General features: G+C 40.4%; 1 protein-coding gene across 5 annotated transcripts; it reads right to left on the bottom strand.

Annotated features, from left to right (window-relative positions):
* Nucleotides 1-477: 477 nt before the first annotated feature.
* On the bottom strand, nt 478-26,207 carry VDAC1 (voltage dependent anion channel 1). Of its 5 annotated transcripts, none has more exons than XM_048861851.2 (9): nt 26,094-26,207; nt 16,948-17,017; nt 16,051-16,100; nt 12,000-12,152; nt 11,852-11,904; nt 5,677-5,904; nt 2,914-3,064; nt 2,288-2,345; nt 478-1,411 (listed from the first exon to the last, which is right to left on the bottom strand). In XM_048861851.2, exons 2-9 carry the CDS (start codon nt 17,012-17,014, stop codon nt 1,320-1,322), a joined length of 852 nt encoding a protein of 283 aa, XP_048717808.1. In that variant the 5' UTR covers nt 17,015-17,017; nt 26,094-26,207; the 3' UTR covers nt 478-1,319. The 5 variants fall into 5 exon arrangements, with proteins under 5 accessions (XP_048717808.1, XP_048717811.1, XP_048717809.1 ...); XM_048861854.2 differs by lacking the exon at nt 26,094-26,207 and adding an exon at nt 26,027-26,085; XM_048861852.2 differs by lacking the exon at nt 26,094-26,207 and adding an exon at nt 25,515-25,649.

Below are 26,207 nucleotides of genomic sequence, written 5' to 3'. Positions count from 1 at the left end.
TTGTCAGAGTTCCAGGAAGACTATCCTTAGCATCATATACAAAAGGAGTAAGAGTTTATTTGGTGGCAGCACAATTCCTTTAATTTTTCCTTTAAGAGTAAAGAGGTTCCAGTTGGTATTTGAAGATTGAGAAGCTGATCATGACATTTTCAGAAGTATGGGAGAGTCTGATTATTGCATTTTCAATTACTGGGAAAAGCTGTATATTGATTTTTGAGTTTGTATCTGATCTTTGCTAGCTTTGTAAATGGAGAACCAGAAGAAATGTGCTGAATTCTTAAATATTTGCTGTCTTATGGAAAAGGTTGAATTACAATTCTTTTCTGAATGAGTTACTCTAAATTTTTAAGTCTCCCAAACAATTTATTCATCACGTACAAGGATACAAGTTAGAAAAAAATAACAGCAATAAAGTAAGATGATTCAAGACCGTTTTGTACAAACCAAGAGGAATTAATATAAAGACAAAGTAGAAGGTGAAGTTTCAATATTTTATTCAAGTTGGGTTTTTTGTTTTTCATTTTAAGTAGTGTCAAGTACAGCATTTTGGGGGTCTAGTTCCACACAAATTGGAAGACTCTAAAAATGTACCCATTAAATTGCTAAAAAAAAAGTGGTAATAAAACAAAAGACCATTTTAAATTCAGAGTGATGCCACTATGTGAGGACAGTTTCAAAGACTCTTCCCTGCTTATGGCTCTGTCTTACAAGCTTTTCCATACTTAGTGCAAGGGAAAGGAACCACAACACAAAACAAGTATTATTGACTGAGTCACATCAAACCTTCTCCATACCAAAATTATACAAGGTGAACAATCTAAAGCACTCTGAAGACAGCTGTAGATATCAGATAACTAAATAAGACAAACAGTTAATGAAATATCTGTCTAAAAATATCTTTTTTTCCTGACAGTTTTGCACACTCCATCATGGACTGAAACTCTGATAAATTAATATCCAAAAACTATGCTTCATGAATTAAGAGTTCACGATGGACTGCAATTCTCAGTCACAGTTTCTATATCAGTTTTCTGTCCTTATATAGCCACCACTCTGGAACAGGTAATCAGTACCATCATTGTATCCCTTGTAAAGTTGTAATTAGCAGCTGTGATGGGCAACAAGCCTAGAATTAGGATTTTGATTAATGTTTTCTTCTCAAAGACCAACACTTTAAAGCTTAGCTGTCTTTAACCAGGTTTAACATGACTGATACATAACAATACTTGCATCCCAGACATAAAACATTGAAAGGTTCACTAAATTCTGAAGGTAGCTATACTGTAAAGTATTTTCAGATTAGTGATTGTACAATCCTTTTATGCTTCAAATTCCAATCCTAGACCAAGTTTGTGTCCACCCGCATTGACATTCTTGCCATCCAACAAAGCTGACAGTGTCAGTTTGATACCTGCGTAAGAGAACAAAGAGAGAGAGAAGGTAAATCCTGAAATAGAGATACAGTGTTTCATAAGATAAGATATGGTGTGTGTATATTTTGCTTCTTTGAATTATTGGCTAGTTATGGTATTTTAATTTGGTTGTATGGGGGTGACTCTTCGTGTAAGGATTTTTCTTTTAAAATAACTTGTAAAATGCCTAAAGCAGCGGATGCATTTCTATCAAAAGAAATAATAATGAACAACATAGGGCTAAATTCTGCTAGGTTTACTCATCTGGGTGGTAGTTTACTCCAAGTCATTCTATTGATTTCAGTTGGACTAATGGCAGAGTAAGGTATTACTTAATGTGAGTGTGAATGACAGAATCAAGCCTATTACGTCTACACAACTTCCTAAAGCACGTTTAGATCTATGTATGAATAGTGCAAAATGCAAAAAAGAGTTATAAAAATCTGTATCAATCTGGCATTCTGACAGCAGCATCATTGTGCTTCAGTAATGCTGTGATCAGCAGCACTGAAGTTTTCCTCTCTGGGCCAGTGGAACTCAAGCGTGTCATGCTTTGAATCAGAAGAGAGGCTTACAATAGGAGAGCTTCCAGTGACTATGAATGCACTTGCTAAATCAGGTCTTTACATGTACAAAAGGCCTGTTTGTGTGTCTAACCAGTCATTTGAGGTGCTGCATGCCTCTGGCAAATCTGCTCCTCATTGAATGTCAAGAACTTTTGAAAAAAATCCAGGCCTAAAAGGGTCAGTTCTTGAGTTGGCAAGTAGGACAACAATGTTATAAAACCAAATCACTTTTCTCCATGAAAATTCTCTGTTACTTAAAGACTAAAATGTATCTTTCTCAAATTCTGAATTCCTTCTGTCCACACATACCTGGCTTCAAAGTCTGAGTGTATCCTAAACCAATCAGACTGGAGTTGTTCACTTTAGCCTGGGGGGGAAAAAAACTGTCATTTTAATAATCCGGTATATTTCTTCAAAGTCTTTGCTGTTTAAAAGGTAAGTAGCTTTTTTTTTTAAAAAAAGCTTGAACTATTTCAGATTCCAAATCATGAACAGAATTTGGACCAAATTTTGCCACTACTTACATCTATGCAACTCCACTAAATACTTCCAATATACAAAGATGGTTTTGTTAACCAACTTAATAACTATTGTAATGAGTCATGAATACCAGAGAATACTCTTCCACTTCACTTACGTCAATTCTTATATGCCAGTCTGCTGGTAAGACAGCACTTTTTGCTACTTTTCAGAAAGTACAGGTAATCGTGATCTCAAAATGTCTGACTGATGGATAGCAGGCAAAATACAGAGAATGTGTCAAATTCATCCCATGGAATTACATCAAAGATGTATCTGACTCCAAATATTACGACATTTGGAGCTTTCTATCATTACAGACAGTGCATGTAGCAACACTTATAGTTGAGGTTACTCAATTTCCATTATAATAACCTGTTTTCCGTTGCTTATAACGCCACATGTACAGTACTCACAGAGAAAGATGCATCGGGGTCAATCTGATATTTGGCTGCTATTCCAAAGCGAGTGTTGCTGTTTCCAGCTGTCCAAGCGAGATTGACAGCAGTTTCCAATTTATCATTCACCTTCTGATAAATGGAGCCTCCAAATTCTGTGCCATCATTCCTGTAATGAGCAGATTAATTTTAAATTGCACAGGAAACTTTAGGTTCTTCATCAGGATCCAGGTAAGTACAAGCTTCATTTAAGAGCTGTGTAGCAACTATATAGAATGAAAACAATGGACCAGATTGATTTTGAGAAGTCATGCATTACTGTTTTGTTTTTTAAACGCTGAATTTCATGAATTGCTTATTATATTTCAATAAACCCATCCATTACCTAAAGAGAAGCCAGGAGAAAAACAGAAATGGGCTCATAACTGTGATGGTTTCCAGTTTCCCCTCCTCAGTGGTTGAAATCTTTGCAGCAAAGTGGGTCCATCAGGCTTGCTTTTATCTATACATCTAAGAAATCTGTTTCCCTAACACAAACACCTCTTTTAGTGCTCATGGAAGGGGCTACAATGACAGTCCTGCAGACTGAACCTCCTGTTTATCCACAGAACACGTGTAACACTGGCAGTGTAATTTCCTCCTGCTGCTTCATCAACACGTCTTTGCATAGACATGGAAGTACCATCTCTAAGGGTAAAATGACAGTTCAGTTTCCAGGTCCATGCATCCTTGCCCTCCCTTCTGCGAATGCAAATTAGTGCCATTTGCAGTAATAGCAGTTTTATCCTGTAGACACTTTTGTATTAAAAACTTATTTCCACTTCGTTCACCTACCAGATGGTAAGAACTTTCAGTTAATACTAGCCTGGCTTAAGCAGGCTACATGAGAGGTAAAAATGCTCCAAATTTCATTTAAATTTATGAACCCTCTCGGCAAGAGTGGGTTTTTTTAAAAGAGCAAACCATTGTTACTGACCCACAGCTCATGGTAAAAACTGTGTCTGGCTTTTGCATTTTCAGCATAGCTCAATCTGCTGAAAGAGAGTGCAAATATATTGCCCAGAACAGGTAGCACATAGGAGTTTATGAACTGATTAGAATTGGATCAACAAGCAGACTTTGTGCAAGCTTCCTACACAGCTCTGTCTGGACCTGTACTCACAAAAGCTAGGAAAGTTGTATTTAAGGTGGAAACTCTATCTTGCCCTACCTAATACTTAGATACCATAATTAATATATATGTGTATGTTATTTTATATCACGATTTTGAAAATACTGAAATATCCACACAGAATATGGCACGCTAGGAATGGAGTTCTAGGTATAAATCAATTTCCTGGATGTTGTGGATTACACATCAGGCCCTTGGTTTTATTCCGACGTGGATTTTTGTTTAAATTTCTTTAAAAATGCAATTTTAAAACCCCCTACATAAAACAAAGTGCCATCAGCCTACCATGGCGTCCAAGTCTTCTTCAGACCTGAAATCATGTCAGAGGACCTATTAACCCACTAGTACCAGGAGTTAACATTTTTGCCTTGTAAATATTACATTTAGTCTTTTTTGTGTATTATAGATTGATAATACCAAATGCAAAAATAAATATCCTCTGGTGAATAATTGCTAACTAAGAAATACATTTCCAGGGGGCTATGAAAGGGCAGTGGAGTCTAAGGTATAGTTTAGAAAGGTCTTCCAGCTGTTGCCTTCATTTAAAAAAAAAAAAAAAAATCTGTATTTTATAGTAATGGCCCCAAACACAATGTTTTGGACTAGTATAGACTACTGTAGTTGAAAGCCATTGTAAGTGTTTGTTTGATGGGATAGCTCATAACTTCTGATAATCTGTAGGGACCAATGCGTACACTTAGGATCCGAGTTCTCTGCTCATGCATTTGCGATTTGCCGGTCATTCCTTTCTGGACTATGTGGATTCAACTGTTCTTTAAGGCAATTTAAGCTTCCTGAATCATACTTTCAGAACCATGGGAAAACTGAAGAGAAGCCGGGTTTGAATAAGCAGCTCCTAGAAGGCAGAACAGTTGTTCAAGTTCCAAATGCAAATGGCTTGCAGTAGCCCTGCTACATACAAAATGATTGTTATCAGAAAAGGGTGAGGACAGAACTGAAGATTTTAATTAAATTTTGCCCCCTTTTTTCCATTTGTGCAGAAATGACACGTGCTTGTGTAGATGGATTATTAGGAATTCCAATTCTGAAACATTTCATGATTAAGGCTATATGAAGTCTGATTAAACACCCTCACTTTTGTGTTTCATTTCCTTCTGTTTCTGTTCTTGTACATTGTTTGTTTTCTCTCTCTTGGGCCAAGCCATTAGTCTCTATTACAATTTACCTTGCATAAATGGAGAAGTAGCTTTTTATTTTCTCGTGCATGAAGGAAGTGTATGTAATTGAATATGTTTGCTTCTTTTATTTTTCCAATAAAAATCAGTTACAAAAGTTATACAGTTGAATGCCAAGCCAATTAATTGCTCACAATCTGTTCTTATTCCCTCCAAAACTGAATGAGTGCTAAAGGTTCCTCTGTCTCCCACGCCCTCACCCACATACAGCAAACAAAGGCCCAGTGCAGAACAGCATCTGAAGTCTTTAAGCAGATCTCTCTCCAATTTCTGGAGGCTCCTATGGAGCCTTCTCAGTAAGTGAAGAGTTCATGCCAACTCCATCATTCTCCCTCTTATTAATTTTGACAACCTCTCCCCTTCATTACTAAACCAGGGAGCAATATACATTAATGCTCATTTTCTGGTACTTACACATTAGTGTGAAGCTGGAATTCATCAGTCTTATAACCAACAGCGAAGTTGCTCTGGGTTACTCTGGATTTAGTCGTCTCAAAAGTCATTTGGTAACCTGCCAACCAACCCTCATAGCCGAACACAAAGGCTCCACGTATTGAAGGTCCAGCAATATCAAAATCCATGTCACAGCCAAGGTTGATGTGTTCCCGTTTATATCCCGTCTTAATTTTAGCATTTTTTTTCCTGAAGGAACGGGGGGAGAAAAAGGGTAGATATGGGGTGGCAACAGAGTTTTATGACAAAAATCATTCATACATAGTGATTTTATCAGTACATTAAAAGAAAAGGAGGACTTGTGGCACCCTAGAGCCTAACAAATTTATTTGAGCATTAACTTTCGTGAGCTGTAGCTTATGCTCAAATAAATTTGTTAGTCTCTAGGGTGCCACAAGTACTCCTTTTCTTTTTGTGAATACAGACTAACACGGCTGCTACTCTGAAACTTATCAATCCATTGTTACTTTTAACAAAAGAGAACAATGCCAGAAGACAAAGTACACATACCCAGAGATCTGTGCTTTAAAATTTGTTTCACATTGTACACATAATTTATTTGCAGTTATATGCACATGAAGCAATAAAATTGAAAAAAAAAAGTTTGGAATACTGAGCCTTACATGCAGATCTTGAAACTAAATTACAGTACATGAAAGTTGCAATGCAAAAAGCATGAAACTCCCATTTACAAACCTAGTATGTACTGAATTTTTTTGCAATTAAAGACTGAGTTTCTAGAATCTACCTAATTGCTTTGTAAACTGGTGTAGGTGAGAGAGAAGACAACTTAGCAGTTTTTATTTAAATATAATTTTAAAAGCTTGTTTCACTGATAGCTCCTAAATGCCTTAAACTGGAAACTTCTGAGAAAACATGAAACAGAGAGCTTGCTTAGTCAAGTTTCGTAAACAGACTGCTGTAAATCAACAGAAGTCCTGTTCTGGGTTCTAAATAGGTGGGAACTGTGTCAAGAAAAATCCATTGTTAACCATATAATAACAGACAGCTCCACCATATCTTACTAACTACGCCCCCAATGCAGAAAGATAGCCTTCAACTGGACTACTCATGTGCTCAGTGGTACACAGGTGCTTCAGTATCTTCCTGAATCAGGTCCTAAGGCAGAAAGTGTAACCTTTTCCCCATCTTTCTCTTCCCAAAAATATTATTCAACTCTATGGCATTAACAGCAGTTATAATCCCATTTAACAGTGTGTTCACCTTCCAAGATCAATTTCTACAAGATTACAGCTTGACTAAACTCTGCGTTTGGTGGTTCCCTTACAGTCATATTAGGATGTGATTATTAAATATCAAAAGATTTTCATCCTATGTTAATTCTTTGCAATTAAAGACTGATTTATATATGATCGTACCTAATTTGTTTGTAACTTGGTATAGATGAGGAAGAAGATTACTTTGCATTAGACAATTTTTATTTGAATATAATGTTAAAAAACTGTTTAATTGATATTGCCTGACTACCCAAGACTGGAAAACTTCTGAGAAAAACAGGAAGTAAAAAGTTTGTTAATCAAATGACATATGCAGACGGCTGGTTGCCTAACAAATTCATACAAACACTTTCATTCAGTATAATGGATTTGCAACCCAAGGTGGAAGGTCTTCCTGTCACACATCTAGTCTTTCTGTATATAAGTATTAATTTAGGGCATTCATTCTCTTGAAATACTCTATACCTACTTAATTAAGCTCTTACCCACTAAAAATAAGCAAAATGCCCTACTTGCCATCCTGTTCAATTTCTATTAGCAACAATGAATTATCCACAATCCATATAACAGTAAGAGAAGGACACTTCTAATGACTAATGATCACTTGTGGCTAATGGCCTTGGTAGCTGCTACGTATCTCTCTGCCTTGATTATCAGATACTTACATCAATAGCATTTTAGTCTACAAAAATAATGCAAGATATAAAGAATCACAAATTTTCAGAAGTTCAAGTAATCAAACTCCCTGCCCCCTCCCACCTCATAGCTATTCCCATTATTGTACAGCCACCCTGAGCTATTGCAAACATTTTTAATTTGAACATTTCCATTAAACATGAAAATTGGTGGAGGGGGGAAAAGTGTAGCTGTTCCATTAGTAATCTCTCAGGAGAGGTCAGCAGAGCATTGCAATAAGGAGCTGCTGGCAACTGAAAAAGTATTTTCCAGTCTTGCCCCAACATTACTCACAGAAATATCTCCTTTTCCATAAACTAGGGTAGTTCTGAGTAGTAGAAATTTTTGAGCCAGTCTATGGAAACAGATGCTCTACTATACCACCCTTCTTTCACAGTGACTATTAACCTTTCAGCTTACTGCTGCTTTGGGGGGCCTTCACACCACAGAGGCCTTCACCCCACAGTGCCATCTGTGTAGCAAATAAGTCTAGTTTTTCAATGGATTAAGTAAAACTCTGAAGACGTTGGAGGAATTTGGGTCTTGTGGCAGCTATGCATCAATCTGCATTTCTAGTGCAGATGTGCTAAATGCATTAGGCACCAAATGCAAACTCAAGAATGCATAATCTTAAATCCACAAAGCCCCTCTTATCCGTCACTCTTACTTAGCATTTCTTTCTTTGCATTTAAAAGAAATTATGCTGTGTCATGCTACCACACCCATTACTGAGGGAGGCTTGCGCAAACAGGGTGGGTCTTGCATCGTGATCTGAAAATAGGCTCAAGACCAACACTGCCCCTGGAAAGTTTTATCTTGTGCTCTCTTAACTCAGTGGGTCACAGAGGGAGAGGCATTCTCTCAGAGAGTTAGGTCTTAATCTGTTAAGGGTTTTAAAGACTAGTACCAGGACCTAGAACATTAGAATAGAAAGCCAAAAGGAGCATGCTGAGCCCCCCTATACTGTTCTTGTATCTTTCAACATAGAGTTACACCTACAGACAGACCTGCTGCCTGGAGTCACTTGCTCCTTGCTACAGTCTTGTCCAATGCATCTCTCTCTTACACCTTCTTGGGTTTGTTTACATTAAGGGAGCAGATTCTCATTATCTGGTGGACTCACACTCCAGAATTTTTGACTGTCATTTTTAAGATCGTTTCATTCCCTTGAACTTACAAGTTCATTCCATCAACAAACTTAAATTTGGGGGAAATTGTATCAAAAAGTTTCTTCTGCCACTTTACTTGGTCACTTCCCAGAGTCATTCCAAACATATGGCTCAATCTAATTGAAATGTCAAAGTAATGTTCTACTTCAGCTGGGGAGAAAGAAAAAAAAGTCTTTCACTTTAATGGCTTCAAACTTGCCTGTATCACACTTTTATAGAGACTGCACCCTTCCTTCTACTCTCAGGACTTCTTAAACTTTGCATTGCTCAGCTGATGTTCTCTTCTGAGGTCCTCTCTTCTGCAGAAGTGTAGGAGGTGGAAGTCAAAGACTGTCAGTAGCACTCAGCATTGGCCTACCTCTGCTTCCACTGAACTCAGTAGTAAAACTCACGACTGCAATGGGAACAAAGACAGGCCAACACTGAGCGTGTCTGAAATTCCCATTCGTGGTTAATAGGTTCATCCAGGAAGGAAGGGAAAGTAAAAGATGTGTCAAACTCATGTCTTGTGTAATTCTACTGAACCAGTGGAGTCACACCTGATTCTGGCCCAGTTTATTCAGATAATTTTTAATGGCTCTCCACAGAGGAATCCCCATTTCAATTATAAGGCAGCTGGTATAATGTCTGGGGAACTGTTGTGAGATAACTGCTGAGCTACAATTTCCCATTCATACATGATTATTTTTAAAATCCGATGATGTAATAATTCATTTTCAACAAAACTTCAGGTTATTATTAGGGCTGTCAAGTGATTAAAAAAATTAATCGCAATGAATCGCACTGTTAAAGAATAATAGAATACCATTTATTTATATGTTTTTGGATGTTTTCTATATTTTCAAATATATGGATTTCAGAATACAAAGTATACAGTGCTCATTTTATATTATTTTTATGACAAATATTTGCACAGTAAAAAACAAAGGAAATAGTGTTTTTCAATTCACCTAATACAAGTACTGTAGTGCAATCTTTTTAACATGAAAGTTGAACTCACAAATGTAGAATTATTACAAAAATATAACTGCACTCAAAAACAAAACAGTATAAAACTGTAGCTCCTACAAATCCACTCAGTCCTAAGTCTTGTTCACATCACCTGAAAGTGACAACAGGTGTTCGCATGGCACTATCATAGCCGGCGTCGCAAGATATTTATGTGCTAGATGTGTTAAAAATTCATATGTCCCTTCATGCTTCAGCCACCCTTCCAGAGGACATGCGTCCATGCCGATGATGAGTTCTGCTTGATAGCAATCCCAAGCAGTGCGGACCAATGGATATTCATTTTCATCATCTGAATCAGATGCCACCAGCAGTTGATTTTCTTTTTTGGTGGTTCAGCTCTGTAGTTTCCATGTCGGAGTGTTGCTCTTTTAAGACTTCTGAAAACATGCTCCACCGCTCAGATTTTGGAAGGCACTTCAGATTCTTAAACCTTGGGTCGAGTGCGGTCTATCTTTAGAAACCTCACATTGGTACCTTCTTTGCGTTTTGTTAAATCTGCAGTGAAAGTGTTCTTAAAATGAACAACATATGCTGGGTCATCATCCGAGATTGCTATAACATGAAATATATGGCAGAATGTGGGTAAAACAGAGCAGAGGACATATAATTCTTCCACAAGGAGTTCAGTCACAAATTTAATTAATGCATTTTTCTAACAAGCGTCAGCAGCATAGAACCATGTCCCCTGGAATGGTGGCCGAAGCATGAAAGGGCATACAAATGTTTAGCATATCTGGCACTTAAATACCTTGCAATGTTGGCTACAAAAGTGCCACGCGAACGACTGTTCTCACTTTCCAGTGACATTGTAAATAAGAAGTGGGCAGCATTATGTCCCGTAAATGTACACAAACTTGTTTGTCTTAGCGACTGGCTGAACGAGAAGTAGGACTGAGTGGACTTGTAGGCTCTGAAGTTTTACATTGTACTTAAAAAAAACCCAAAAAACAGTTAGTTATGTAACAACAATCTACATTTGTAAGTTTCACTTTCATTATAAGGAGATTGTACTACCGTACTTGTATGAGGTGAATTGAAAAATACTATTTCTTTGTTTATCATTTTTACAGTGCAAATATTTGTAATAAAAATATAAAGTGAGCACTATACACTTTGTATTCTGTGTTGTAATTGAAATCAACATATTTGAAAATGTAGGAAAAAATCCAAAAAATACAATTTCAATTGATATTCTATTAACAGTGCGATTAATTGCAAATCATTTTTTAATCACGATTAATTTTTTGAGTTAATCGCGTGAGTTAACTGTGATTAATCGACAGCCCTACTTATTATGCTATAAAACTAAAACTGAATATACTATCTGCACATGGGATAGCAAGCAATTTGAAAGGTAGAACATGAGGTCTGCAACTTGGGGTGAAATGCCTTAGTCGCTTGCAGTGCCATGTACCACTTTCAGAGGCAAATCTGCATGATATTCTCAATCATCACAACATTTGTTTGTGTGAGGGAGGGAAATCAACCAACAGCTGCCTTATCCTCCTGGCCCATATAAAATGTCACTGTCCAATCACACCAACCAAAACATTCATCCAATCCCAAACCATGTTACAGCCTGCAAGAATTTAGGCTTTACATCCAGCTTGAAAGAAGAACCCAATTACTGAACTGAGTTATTGGAGCAGGCAGCCAAAAGGCTTGCAGTGCTCATTAATCTGAGTACTTCAACTGATTTGTTTAGGGTTTTTCCTGTTCAGATGGTAGCCAAGTGTACATCTTATGATATGAACTGCATTAAGTCACAATGACCAAAACAAAAAAGTGTTTCATCTGACACCAGTTTGGACTATAATTTTCAAATTATTGTACTTAGTCCTTTGCTTCTTATAAATGTCAAAAAAAGAATTTTCAATTCCAAGATTTAATAAGATGTGACGTGATTTGATTGTTCAGGGCATACCTGCTATCTGTTCTTATACTTCAGTTTGGAGGGAGTAAAAGAATAAGCCAATATTCAGGAAATAAAAACAAGCAAAATATCCCTTTTTGTTCACCCATGCAAACTTACTCACTTCTTACCCAGTGTTAGGAGAGAACGAGGAGTCAAAGGTCAGCTTCAGTCCATGTGCAAGCTGAACAGAAAAGAAATTCACCAGTTGCATTTATAATTAAAAAGGAGACTGTGATAAGTGAATTGGTAAACTGTGGCTTGTGAGCTAAGAGTTACCTGATCTTCAAGAGTAATCTCTGTGCCTAGTGTGTTGTCGGTGTTCCACTTCTCCGTGAACGTCAAGCCATATTCCCCCCATTTGTATTTTGTTTCCAAACTGCCAGTAACTTTGCTTGTCTCTGAGTTTGCTGACCCTGAGCTTGTAAATTCCTAAAGTAAAGCAAAATAAATAAATAAAAATGCAGAATGTACTGATTACAGTAATTTGGGGGAGTACTCAGCATCACAATGCTTTCCCAAATGCTTTTTCTATATTTGTTTCCTTGTCGTTAATATAAGCATACGCTTGCTCTGACAAAACTGCAAAATAAGAATGCTTCACATTTAAGGAATGCACTGGTGATGGGTGTGTGAATAATTTTCTCTGCTGACATAACACAAAATAAGACACTATTTCAAGTGTTACTATGCAAGATAAAGCCTGTGAAATAAAATAATTTCTCTCTCAAGTCTTCAACTACATCTTTCATCAGGTATTTCAATCAGCTCAAGCAAGCAATCAAATAACAATTAATGCTTATTTTGTAGCATAAGCTACAAAGAGAAAAATGCATCAATTCTTCAGACATTTTTGGGGGGGAAATCACATTTCAGAAGTTCTGACACAGTGAAGAAGAGATGTTGCAAGTCACAGCAGCAGCCAACTGCATGTACACTTTATTTTAAAACAAGTGACGGACAATGCTGCGAAATGGTATTCAGACATAGGTTCCCAGAGAGCAGTGGCTCAATCCTGAACACTTTATTGAAAACCAACTCAAAGTCTGCAGGGGGGGGGAAAAAAAAAGTCGAATCAGCAGCCTTTGCAAGCTGGAGTTCATGCAGTTTTCTATTCATCCTATTCAGCTGGGTAGAGAGGGAAAGACAATCCCCTCATCATCATCTGGGCAGGGAGCCTGACCTAAAAAAAGCACAGACAGTAGGAACACAGAGCACTCCTAGGGACCCTTAAGTAATAGGGAAAACTCTGCATTCTTTTAAGGAGAGACTGGGAAAAGGGGTACTCCCTGGGACATCCCTTAGCAGGGGTACTAGGAGGGATGGAGTTTGTGATGAAACTGGAGGGGTGGGAACAGAACTACTCTAATCTTGGGGGCAGGGGGAATTCATGAACATTTTCACAAAATGTTATTCTTTTGCGGGGAGGCGGGGGGAGAGATGAAGTGGCAAATCATCAGATTCATCAAAAAAGGCCATGGAAATTTCAACTAGTGCTGGGGACATGTAGGAGATCCTGGGGTGTGTGAGAAAGAAAGGTGAATAAAATTCCAGAGGGTTTAGGAGGGACTATTACTCTGTCTTCTGGCTCCCGTTTTTATTGAAGTCCATCGGACACACTCATACTCTCTACAGATTACACATCACAATACAGTTTACATAAGAACAGAAGAGCTGCCATGCTGGGTCAGACCATGGTCCAATCTTGCCCAGAATCCTGTCTGCAACAGTGGTCCACACCAGAACTTCAAGGGGAACACACAGAGCAGGGCAATTATAGAGTGGTCCATCTGTCTTCCAGATCTAGCTTGTGGTAGTCAGAGGTTTAGAGTCACCCTGAGTATGGGGTTGCATCCCTGGCCATCTTGGCTAATAGCAGTGGATGGACTCCATGAACTTATCCAGTTCTTTAATGTATCCAGTTATACTTTTGGACATCACAACATCCCATGGCAATGAATTCCACAGATTAGTTGTGCGTTGTCTAAAAAAGTACTCGCTCTTATTTGTATTAAACCTGCTGCTGATTAATTTAATCAGGCAACTCTTGGTTTTTTGTATTGTGCGAAAAGGTAAACAACACTTCTCTGTTCACTTTCACCACACCATTCATGATTGTATAGACCTCTATCATGTCCCCCCCCTTAGTTGTCTCTTTTCTAAGCTGAACAGCCCTAATTGTTTCCTCACATGGAAGCCATTCTATACCCTCAATCATCTTTGTTGCCCTTTTCTGAACCTTTTCCAGTTCCACTATATCCTCTGTAAGATGGCGTGACCAGAACTGGACACAGTATTCAATGTATGAGCATAAAATGGATTTATATAGTGGCATTATAGTATTTTCTGTCTTACTTTCCATCCCTTTCATAATAGTCCCCTCCATACTGTTAGCCTTTTTGACCCTTATAGCATATTGAGCTGAAGTTTTCAGAGAATATCCACAATGACTCCAAGATCTTTCTTGGGTGATAACAGCTAATTTAGAACCCATCATTGCATATGTACCGCTGGAATTATTTTTTCCAATGTGCATTACAGTACACCCTTGACATAACACCCTCCATAATAACAAACCTCAGGAATATGAAATCCCAGCCCATTAGGAGTTGTCAGCTGCCCCCTTCCCCCTCCTGTGGGTGGCAGCCTAGTTGGTGGGTGGAGCCCCCCCTTCAGGGACGCTAGTCCCCGGCTCTGCCCCTTCCTCCCACTGTGCACACACCCCCATAGCCGTAGACCTGAGACCCCTCCATGTCCTACTGCCCCCCACCTGGAGGAGTCCTGATCACCCCAGCCCTGGGCTGGCCAGAGGCCCAAGTGTCCCCCTCACCTCAGCCAGGGCCCCAAGCCCCCCCCCCCTTGGCCGGAGCCCTGAGACCTTCCAGACCAGAGGAGCCCCAGGCCAACTGAAGTCCCAAGCCCCCACCCCACCTGCCAGGAGGTAAACCTCCCCCGCCCCACCACACACACCCCACCTGCTCAGAGGAGCCCTGGGGCCAGGCACAGCTGCACCTCTCCTCCCCAGACCCCAAGCCGCTGTGGGAAAAAGCTCTCACTCTCGCAAAGAAGCTTTTGATATGCCCCACGCAGGTTCCAGGGCAGCTGAGGAGGCGGTATTTGCTACTCAGCTTCCTGGGTGCCTCAGTAGTCTCTCTGGAGTCCAGGGAGATTACTGATAAACCCGGGGAAGCTGAATAGCACATACCACTTCCTCAGCTTCCCCAGAACCTGCCTGGGGCATAATAAAGCAAAAACTTCCCCCGCCAAACCTGCAACAGGGGGTCCAGTGGCTGCGGCAGTGCCAGGGGAGGCAGAGCCTCCCCGGCCTATTTTACCCGCCGCCCATGGGTGGCGGGACTCTTTTACTGTCTATAATGAACCTCTGGCTATAATGAACAAATGGTGTGGATCCTGACATGTTCATTATAGCGAGGATGTACTGTAGAGTTTGCACTTTTCAACGCTGAATAGCATCTACCATTTTGTTGCCCAGTCACAGTTTTGTGAGAAATCCTATGTAACTCCGTGCATTCTGCTTTGAACTTAACTATCTTGAATAATTTTGTATCATTTGCAAACCTTACCATTCCCTCCTACCCCATGGCTACTTAGTTCCCTTCGGAGCCTTTGTTAAGGGACCTTGTCAAAGGCTTTCTGAAAATCCAAGACACTATTATCCACTGGATCACCCTTATCCATGTGCTTACTGACTCCCTCAAAGAATTTTAATAGATTCGTGAGGCATGATTGCCCTTTACAAAAGCCATGCTGATTCTTCCCCAACAAATCATGTTTCTCTGTGGGTCTGAACAATTCTGTTCTTCTCTATAGTTTCTACCAATTTGCCTGGCGTTGAAACGAGGTTCGCTGGCTTGTAATTGCCAAGATCTCCTCTGGAGCCCTTTCTCCAGAATTCTCTTACAGAAGGACAGTGCGTTGTATAGTACAATGTTCTCTAGCAAATATTATGCCATACTACAAGTCTATTCACCAAAATTGCACCCACGAAAAGGGAGGAATTTTTTAAAATGGCAATCAGAGTGGAAATGATAACCTTGAAATTTTAGCAAGTAGGAAAAAATTAAGTCGTTTTGTAATTTAACTGCTCTCATAAAATGCAAGGTATAACTAGTATTTTATACAAGTGATGCATAACTACTATGTCATACATACCTCATTACAGAAAGATAACTGCAAATCATAGTATAGTCACATTATAATATAATCCAGAGTGTAAAAGGTGTGAAATTCATATTTTTCCACTTTTAGAAATGGGGACATAATAAACATATAGTTGATAGATACTAATGTTCTCTCTTTCCAAACTCACCAGTCCATTTTCAGATTTTGTTTTCAAATCAAGTTTTATTAATCCAAATCCTAAAAGATGGCAAAAAAACAAGAATTTTACATTAGCTTGAAACAGCAAGATACAAAAACAGCATTTCTGTTTTATCTCTTACAGCTCCCAGCTACATCTCCTTTGAACCATCTAAGAAAATTAGGATTTATATAAGAGTCGGCAGCTGCTCCTATTACTTGTTTGCCAGGACAGATTTTGCCATTTATATTCATATTAGGTAGCATCTTCCTACACTAGTCCTAGTGATTTCAGTGGTGCTACTTACACAATGCTAGATTGGAATACCTCTACTACTACTGAGGAGTACCTTGCTCCACAAATAACCCTATTGACTTCAGAGATACCATGCATAGAGTAAGGTAATGTTCAACATGAGTAACAAGAAGCTCCCTTATTGGTCTTTACCAGCCAGGACGGACATCACTCTAAATCTCAGCTTGTGGGATGCAGTTCCTCCAATACTCAAACTCAGCCAGAAAGCTCAGCCTGAACCCAAATATTATCTGCAAAATACTTTAAAATGTCTTCATCACAGAAGGCACTCAAATTAGCAGTCAAGCTGTCACCAGCTCAAAACAAGTCTGATTAAGACTGGGTGGAAATTCCAGATGAGATTTTTCAATTGGTTGCCACTGGTTTCAGCTAGTTATTAGGTTTTGCAACAGGTCTATTGGTTGACCAGTTCCTGGGATTACTGATTCTTCATTAATAACCTATAGAGACCACAGTAGCAGAAACCAGGTAATGAGTTCTAATAGAATGTACTGAAATTTCTAGTAGGGAAGAGAGTAAAAATCTTAGGAAGACAGCTTCAGGAGTTGGTTATTCAGTGCTAAAAACTGTGTTCCTCCTGGTATTATTTACCATAGCCCTTGGTGAAAACATCTCTGGCAGACTTTCCTAGATCAGCATAAGCAGGTGGAACAGCCATTTTCTGCAAAAACAACAACAGAGATTACAATATTTAGATTCTAGCAGATAATTTAAGCAAAACTCCTACAGTACAGCCACTCTCCTTTTTCCAACCATCAGCTCTCAATTAGCTATAGAGCTGGATAAAGTATCGGCAACGATACTGATATTTTCTTTATTGGCCAGTATTAGTCACTGAGGCATATATGCCATGTTGAATCAGAAACAGTCTGCAAAACAAATACAAAAAGGATAGTAAAATGTGAAGAAACTTTCTGTGCCTTTGAAGACAATTAAAAGCTGTTGCTTTTACAAGAACTGCATGATCTACTTCCTGGTTTTTGTTCTCATTGAAGTTTCTCTTTATGTTCGCTACTTGCCATTAATCAAGGTGAGTATCACAATCAATCGGGACTGTGAGCAACCCAGGTTTAATTCAGAACATTCCTAACGTGGGCTAACCTCTATAGTCAGTTGCACCAAAATCCCTCCAACTCAGAGGATCTGATTCCAAGCACAGAGTAAGATAAGCTCCTCTGTTACATAGTCCAACAGGATACAATTCATGCCAGCAAAAAAAAAAATCTATGAATGGCTATTCTTTACCCTAAACTTTCTTTTACTTGGTTATCACTGCTGCTCCTGGATCAGATTTTTAAACCTCCTTAGACATTGAACCCTCGTTTCCCTTCTGTTGCCCAGTGGGAAGAAAAACTGAATTCACTGTGCAAAACTGGAATTGAGGGGATTGCATAGGGAGTAGAGTGGCTACGTACAACACACCCAAACAGGCAGCCATTGGCTACCCCTCCATACCAACTAGATACAAAATCAGAGCACCATGCAAACTCTGAGGCCTTGCCAGGAGATGAGGGAAAATGGAGCCTGGGAGAGGTGACTGTATGAGAAGCTTTGTTTGGCACAGATACCCTGAGAACCATAGGCTTTGGCCCAGATTTTCAAACAGCTCTTCAGGTTGTATGCACTCAGCAGAACTTGCCCCTGCTGGTTTAATACTTACCAGCAAGAAGAAAGGATTCATCACATTTCCCCTTGCTCCCCACACCCACAGAGGTTTGTAGGATATGCCATGCCAGGGGGAAAGAAAACTGCCCCCCCCTTTTAAAAAAAACAAAAAATCACCAAGACATGAAGCTGTGAGCCTGACGTGTTTTGTTTCGTTTTTTTGAAGGGGACAGTCGAAGTCAGCAGACCTGAAGTTTTACAGACCTTCTTCCCTCATACAGAAGTTCACTATTCCCCACACATTACAATTTAAAAAACCACAAAATTGATGGTTTCTCCCTGCCTATCAATACCAGACATTGCAGTAGGATTTCATATTCCTAAGATCCTTCTTGGTTTTGTGACTTTAATGACATAATTCCAGTAAAGGAGAGTGCAAATGTGATAAGAGGGAATTTTCTGCCAGGAATAACCAATCCTGACTCAAAACGATGCCTTAATATAAGACCTAAAGCCATAACGAAACAAAAAGACACCAATCCCACGCACACAAGAGGGTGCTGCTTTTACTTTTTTTTTTTTGCTTCAGACTTGGATGTAATTTGTTTCCACATGAGCTTCGCCACCCATTAATACCTAGCAGGCACTTTTAAACAGCCACTTAAACCCTCAAGCATTCACTTCAACAAGTTGTTGCCTGCCAAAATAGGATCCTGCTGTTACATAAGTGAAGAATCCCTATCCTAGCATGTACAAAACAGCCGGGGTAGCGAAATCAAATTGAACTGTCTTCTCAGAATGCACATAAAGTAGTATAGAAGGGTGCATAACAGACATATTAAGATCCAGATTCAGTTACCCAGAGTACATTGTATCTGGATACATCAAAAGACCCTTAGAGACACAAAGTGGGTAAGGTAATAGCTTTTATTGGACCAACTTCTGTTGGTGAGAGAGACAAGCTTTCCACCTCTCTCACCAACATAAGAACGGCCATACTGCGTCAGACCAAAGGTCCATCCAGCCCACTATCCTGTCTACCGACAGTGGCTAATGCCAGGTGCCCCAGAGGGAGTGAACCTAACAGGTAATGATCTAGTGATCTCTCTCCTGCCATCCAGCTCCACCCTCTGACAAACAGAGGCTAGGGACACCATTCCTTACCCATCCTGGCTAATAGCCATTAATGGACTTAACCTCCATGAATTTATCCAGTTCTCTTTTAAACCCTGTTTAACAGAAGTTGGTCCAATCAAAGATATTACCTCACCCACCATATCTCTTTAATATCCTGGGACCAACACAGCTACAATAAACACACATCAGAAAACCTTTTATTAGTCGGGTGCATCACAAAGTATCTGAGAAATGATAGGCTGACATCAAGCAGCTAAATGGTTAATAAAAAGTTCAGGCCATATTCCAAAAGATTTGAAGCTGCTTACAACATTAGGGCTGAATTTTGCGCTTTTTTTTTCCCCCAGCATGAAAGCCGGGATTTAATTCCACTCCCAACAGTGAAAACCATTTTTAAAAGTTGATCAGATGTGATTCTGCAAAAAAATAAAAATAAACAAACAGCCTACAAATCCGTTGATGCTTCTACTTTAAAAAAATTCCTCTGCTCCGCAGACCGCAACATGTCACCAAATTTAAAAACATAGCACAACTGTGGCTCTCAGTGCACAGCTCACTTCACAGAAAACAGAGTCAAGGTAGGCCCAGCAAATCCAGAATCCTGGACATATTGAGATGATTCAGACTCAGGACCACTTACAGTTTAGACAATGCCACTTTCCAGTAACAGCAGCCAAATCTCACTAGAATCCAAAAAACCTAGCAGCAGCAAATCACAGTATTAAAAATCCCCACATTTGAAAAGCAGGTAAGGATTGCTGTGAAGGGCAACTCATCTGCTGTCATTGGACAGAAGTCCTAATTGCTCTCAGTACAAGGAGCATTTTAGTATCCATACGCATTTCCAATACACACTTATGAGCACACTGGTTCAGTTGGTTTTCTTAAAATCAAAAGGTTACACTAACTTGTTTTCACCAAGACTGTGTGCTAATATTATTGTTTGAGTTATATAGTTGTAATAATTCTCCTGTATAAAATTCCAGAGTGCCAAATTCTGCTCTCACTTATACCTTGTGCAAGTCCACTAACGGTAACGCAGTTACTCTTACACAAAGTATCAGAACGGAGGCAGGCCCCAGGATTCAGTTCTAAGATATTATCCCCAAGAAGCTATCAGCAGGGAGAGTCAGCCATGCTTGTCTGATGAATCAGCTGTGACATGCTGCTCCAATGCAGCAGTTGCCTGTGGTTCTAGGGCAGTGACAGATGCCTAGTCTCCTCTTATGCAATCACTATAATTAAGAAATAATATTGTAATGCTAAATCCATGTCCACTGTAAATCTATTTGTAAGGCAAATCATTTAAGTAACACAGAAAGAGGTGTCTAAAATTGGTGAAAAAACATTCTGTGTATAAGGTGGTAGTTAACCTTGTTGTTGTCAGTGACAAAGAAAAGATAATTATTTCTGTTCAGATTAGCTTGTCAACAGAGGCCTACTGTATTACAGGAGAAAAACAAATCCATCGCATCGTACAAGACTGCAGCATGCTTAACCGGAATAAAGGGCCAGGGACGAAGGACATACCAAGCACATGCCCTCGTCTTTCACCTCTGGAATACCAGGAGGTGAACTCAGACTATGTCACAAGTGAAACTGAATGTGCTGGTCTTATCCCCATCCTGCTGTGTGTATAGATCATAAAACTACTAAGTGACTCAATCCCTGCTCATAGGAGGCCAAGACTTAAACGGTAGGAAATACTGGGAGTCACTGAGGCACTGATAGCTACATGGGGAAACTCTGAACAGACTGCCTGGCTCACAGCAGAGCTAGTAACCTGAGCACTGAATTCAGAATTGTCAAAAGAGAAAAAAATGGGAAGCTTCCTTTCGAGCAGTGGGGGACAACCTGTGGCCCGTCATGGTAACCCGCTGGCAGGCCACCAGACCGCGAGTTTACATTTGCATGGCCAGCCGCAGCTCCCAGTGGCCGCGGGTTTGCCCTTCCTGGCCAATGGGAGCTGTGGGAAGCGGTAGCCAGCACATCCCTGCGGCCTGCGCTGCTTCCTGCAGTTCCCATTGGCCGGTAACAGCAAACCACAGCCACTGGGAGCTGCGGGCGGTCATGCAAATGTAAACAAACTGTCTGGCGGCCTGCCAGCGGGTTACCCTGATGGGCCACATGTGGCCCACGGGCTACAGGTTGCCCACCACTGCTTTAGAGTGTGCAGCAGCTTCTACTTATTGTAGAGAACAGGGGCCAAATTCAACCCTAGTTAAGAAAATTCCACTGAAGTCAAAGTTCCACCTGGGCTAAATCTAGCTCTAAACGTTTCCAAATATTGTGAGGTTGGCAAGTTTTCATTGTATAGCACAATTTTGGGGTCCTGTGTCAGCAGTTACCCAACTACATGCAAACAACCATTTATTTACCTGAGTGTCATACAAAGTGGGTTTTTTTTTACCCAGTAATTTAAATACGCGTTTGCTAGCAGCCTCCCTTCCCACAGTAAGGCTGAAACGATATAATTAATAATGAGGATACTACCTAGCTATTACATTGAGATCTACTGATGTGGAAACTGAGGCACAGAGGCAAAGCGATTTACCAAAGAACACCCAGCAGGCCAGTGGCAGTGCTGGGAACAGAACCCAGATCTCCTGATCCCAGTCCAGGACTCTAGCCACCAGCCAACATGCCTCTGCTATGATACTGGAACTTTCCCTGCACAGACTATTGGCTTTTCCTTCAGTTTTACTAATATTTCTATGGTGGAAAATATACCACAAATTTAAAAATAAGAAGGAAAAAAACCCATGCAGGACCAAAATTAGTGGGAGTCTATGAGTAAGGATGTCTTGATTTAGACCTCAGTTCAGGCTAATTTTCACTTATAAATTTGAACATATGCAACAATTCTTGGAAATTGTGATCCCTATTGAATTTCAAAGGATTTCCAATTACCATTTCCACATTTTTACAGCATCTTAAAGGCAGACTTTGTGCCATGATATAAGCCAACGATAGATTTCACTGAACTATCTGTACAAACCACATTGTCATTTGTCTCATAATTTGTGATAGTATGTCAATCTCTCTGCATAAGAAGGAAAGCAAATCAAGGACCTCGTCCCTTACAGTCCACAAACCTAAGAAATTTGATTCATTTTCAAAATAGTTGCTAGAAAGTTACAACTTGAAACAATGTTCTGGATTCTTTGGCCATGAGATAATTTACAAATTACTAATAATTTTCAAAAAGCATGAGGGATGGTGGGTTTGTCTTACAGAATTACAAAAACAAACCAGACTTCAGGGTCTCAAAAAACTACTCGCAGTTGAAAAAAATAACTAAGCCTGCCCAGGCCGTGTTTTAAAAGAAATTTAAGAGCCTAATACAAAGCCCATTCAAGTCACAATTGCAATCAGCTTTGGATCAGGGCAAAGATTTATGCACATGCTTAACTTTAAACACAAGTCATCCTAGTGAAGTCAAATGTGAAACACATGTTAGTCTTTGCAGGACCTGGGCCTAAATGCACATATTTATGAATACTCTGAACTATGGATCAATGGGGAACCAAAGTCCAAATTTTGCCCCAACTTGTAATTTCACTGAAATCAATATACCATAATGACTCAAATATAAGTCCAAAGCCTGCAAGCTGTTCCACACAGGAGGACCACTAAGCCCTTGCAGAGTCAAACTAGCTAAGGTACTTATATGGCACCCATTTCCGTAGTATCTGAGCAATATCCCTGCAATACTCTTGTGAGATAGGGAGATACATTTAACAGATAGGGAACAGAGGCACAGAATTTAGATGACGTTCCCAAGATCACACAGGACGTTTCTGACAGAGCAGGGACTTGAACCTTAGTCCCACATTGAGTTCGTGGAACTGTGTGCAGCATAAGGGCCCTATTCTTAGTTTATTTAGCAAATATTATGCATTTTAAACCCTCTCAAACTAGTTACATTATCATCCAAATAAGTAATTTATTTAGTTCTTAAATACTGATGTATTTAACATACTCTAGCGTCTCCTTTGATTAATCAAGCAATGAGCATTTTAAAAAAACCTTTAGCACACATTTACAAGAACAGTTCAATGATGTTTGTGTTTAGGGAATTAAAGAAAGAGGTGATTCTGATCTGAGTTACATGGGTGTAATACAACTTTAATTAAGACAGTTTTTATTATTATTTATAAAGTTTAAGATACTAATTAAATAAAAAACAGAGGATACAGTTCTGCTCTCCCCTCTGTGGCAAATAAAGTTAAAAAAGCTGTGAAAGCCGAACAAGTCCCAAGGATCCTATTCTTTACAAATAAAATCCCGCACATTAGCAACTGTTCATGCAAATACATGTTTAGGAAGCAGTGAGCAATTATGTGATCACTGGCAGCACAAGGATGGGAACAGAATTAGGACAGTTAATTAGCTGGCCAGTAAAGTCTGAGTTACCACAACTATATCACCAATGCAGTGCAAACTAACCAGGTACAGAGGGCACAGTAGGCATGGGTAAAGCACTGAAGAAGGGACAGAGCACTCCCTAAACATTCTGGGTCTTCTTATATCCTCTATTACATCCGTGCTGCCTCAAATCAATGGGCCTGACTAGTTAAAATTGAGGGTAATATCTGATCCTTCAGGGTATTTTTGTTTGCTCGTTCCTTTCACACTGTAGAAAAGCATTTACTATATTTAATCTTAAATCGATTTTCTCCTTTATGTTTTTCATCTGCCATGTTCTCAAAATATGTATGTTTGGGCTTTGCAATCTCGCTGCTTAGATTCAGCTGACACCATCCTGCAGGGAAGTCACAATACTGACTTGGGGACATCACTCATGTTGCCATACCCAATTCAGACTCAACTGTTCAATCAGACAAAAGTTGAGGCTGGATGGAAGAAAAAGGAGTACAGAAAATGATAGACCAAATAAATGACTTTTTGTGTAAAGTTGGAGCAGGTGTTGTATTCTAAAAAGAGTTTTCAAAGAGATTCTGACACTACTCACACCAGGGAATAACAAAATTTTCATTTCTGATCCTCACAAGGCAATCTGGAATGCAACACAGAATCAGAACAGTTTTTGTAGGTATCACTATCCCTGCTCTTTAGAAATAGCCTAACTCAACAGCATGGATCCGTTCTACTCCAATTTTATTTTAACTAATGGCCAAAGACAGAAAGTACATGGAGACAGAGCTACTTCACGCCACCAGAAATAGTTCCTCCAGGTCACAGCTGTGACACGACAGGGTGGGGAAACTCATGGCTGCTGCACAAGGCTGAGCCTTTTCTGAGGATAAAGGAATTCAGTCCCTAGCATTCTCAAACTAGCCCATTGCCCCAGTATTAAAATACAGTTAAAATATAAATAATTTTTTTTTAAATTACAAGTATTTGGGGGGTTGGAGTTTTTGTGTGTTCTTTTAAATATCTCATGCTGAATTTTCCTAACTTCTGGAACTCCACTAAGCCCCTTCATTTATTCACACTTTCCACAAGAATAAGGAAGATAATGAGCTGGTTAAAATAAGGCAAATTACTGGCCATCAAAGACTCTGTGCTGAGTCATGCTATCATACAAGACAGCCATATAGGTGGAGACATAGCCAGTGGCCTTTGCTTTATCTGGAAAAGGAAACACACACCTCAGGAAGCGAGGCCATTCAGAAACATGAACACCCTTCAACGGTTGAAGGACAATTACCTTCAAGACAACTCTCAGATTGATTAGCACCTAGTAACTTACAACTCAATCTAAATTAAAGTGACTGCACAGAGCGTTAATGACAGAATTTTGTCCACTGCATGGAAGTATCCTAGTATAACCAACACTCTGTCACGTTATTGCTCACATTTATATTAACCATATTGCAAATCATGGCTTAAAGGATCAAAAGCCATCTGATATCAAAGGTTATCATCTAGACATTGGTTTCAGAAAAAGGTTATATATAGTTGTATATTTAAACTGTTAGAAAAAATATTTTTATTTTGCCTCCACATACATTTTAAAACATGCAAATCTTAGCTGCTATGGAATTTCCTCATATCATTCCTGAGACCAACTGAAGCAGTTCACATTTCAGGATCCTGCAGTTTTAACAGCCTGATGGATAAACAGCAAGCGGTATTTTTTATCACCGTCAAGCCTCAAAAAATAGGCATGAAAAGGGCATTAAGGTCATTCAGAGTGCATGGAAGGGGGGGGGGGAAGAGGAAAATACTGGATGTTTTAGAGCCAAAATCCAATCAAGAACAGTTATAAACGCAGTATAGATAATGAACAATAAAATCTTGCTAATGGAGAAGTTAGGATTTGTAGGCACTATATTTATAGCCCTATCATCCTGGCTGTGAAAACAATGTATATATTGCATCAGCTAGCTCAGCCCTGCACTGAGATGTAACCAGCTCAAGCCTAGTTATTCCCCAGGAAGCCGACTTACATTTTCTTGGTGGGGCCTGCACAATGATAATGCATCGAGGTAAACCACAGCGCTGAGCGTGCCTTCCCCAGAGAGAAGGTCACCTCCTGCCGGGGGTTACGGGGTGGGGAAGGAAGCTGCCGACACCCTCCTGCAAACCCCTCCCTCTCCGCCTCTGAGCCGGCGGGCAGGCTCCCGGCTGGCAAACCGAGGGCGCCGCCTAAAACCGGTGCCAGCTCCCCAGGCTGAGTGCCGCGTGTCTGCACCAGCCCCGACGGTGACTGGGGGGCGACCGGCTGAGTCCTTCGGGAGCCAGGGCAGCTGGTGCGCGGGCCGGGCTCCCCTCCCGGGAGCCCCTCCCCACCTCCTCCCAGGCAAGGGCCTGGCTTTCCGCTGCCGACTGCGCGACCGATGGCACCGCGCACCGGGCTTTCGCACGGCACCACGCGGCCCTGCCCCGTCCACCCTGCCTGCCTGCCCCTGCGGGCGGCAAAGGCGGCCGCCGCCTCGCTCGCCCGCCTCCGCCCGGTTACCTCTGCAGCCCCGCCGCGGGACGGGAGGCGGCTGCGGAGCGGCTCCGCCGCCGGCCCACGCGCTTACCTTGCTCGCCGGGCTCTGCGGCGGCGGCGGCGGGGCTGAGTGACAGCGGGCGGGAAAGGGGCGGCCCTTGCCTGGCCGGAGCCCGCGAGAGCCGCTCAGGCGCTCCCTGGCGGC

The sequence above is a fragment of the Caretta caretta genome, chromosome 8 (assembly GCF_965140235.1).
Source record: "Caretta caretta isolate rCarCar2 chromosome 8, rCarCar1.hap1, whole genome shotgun sequence".
In the NCBI taxonomy this organism is placed as follows: Eukaryota; Metazoa; Chordata; order Testudines; family Cheloniidae; genus Caretta; species Caretta caretta.
The sequence above is the reverse complement of the archived record's forward strand: the minus strand, read 5'-3'. Positions and strand labels throughout refer to the sequence as shown.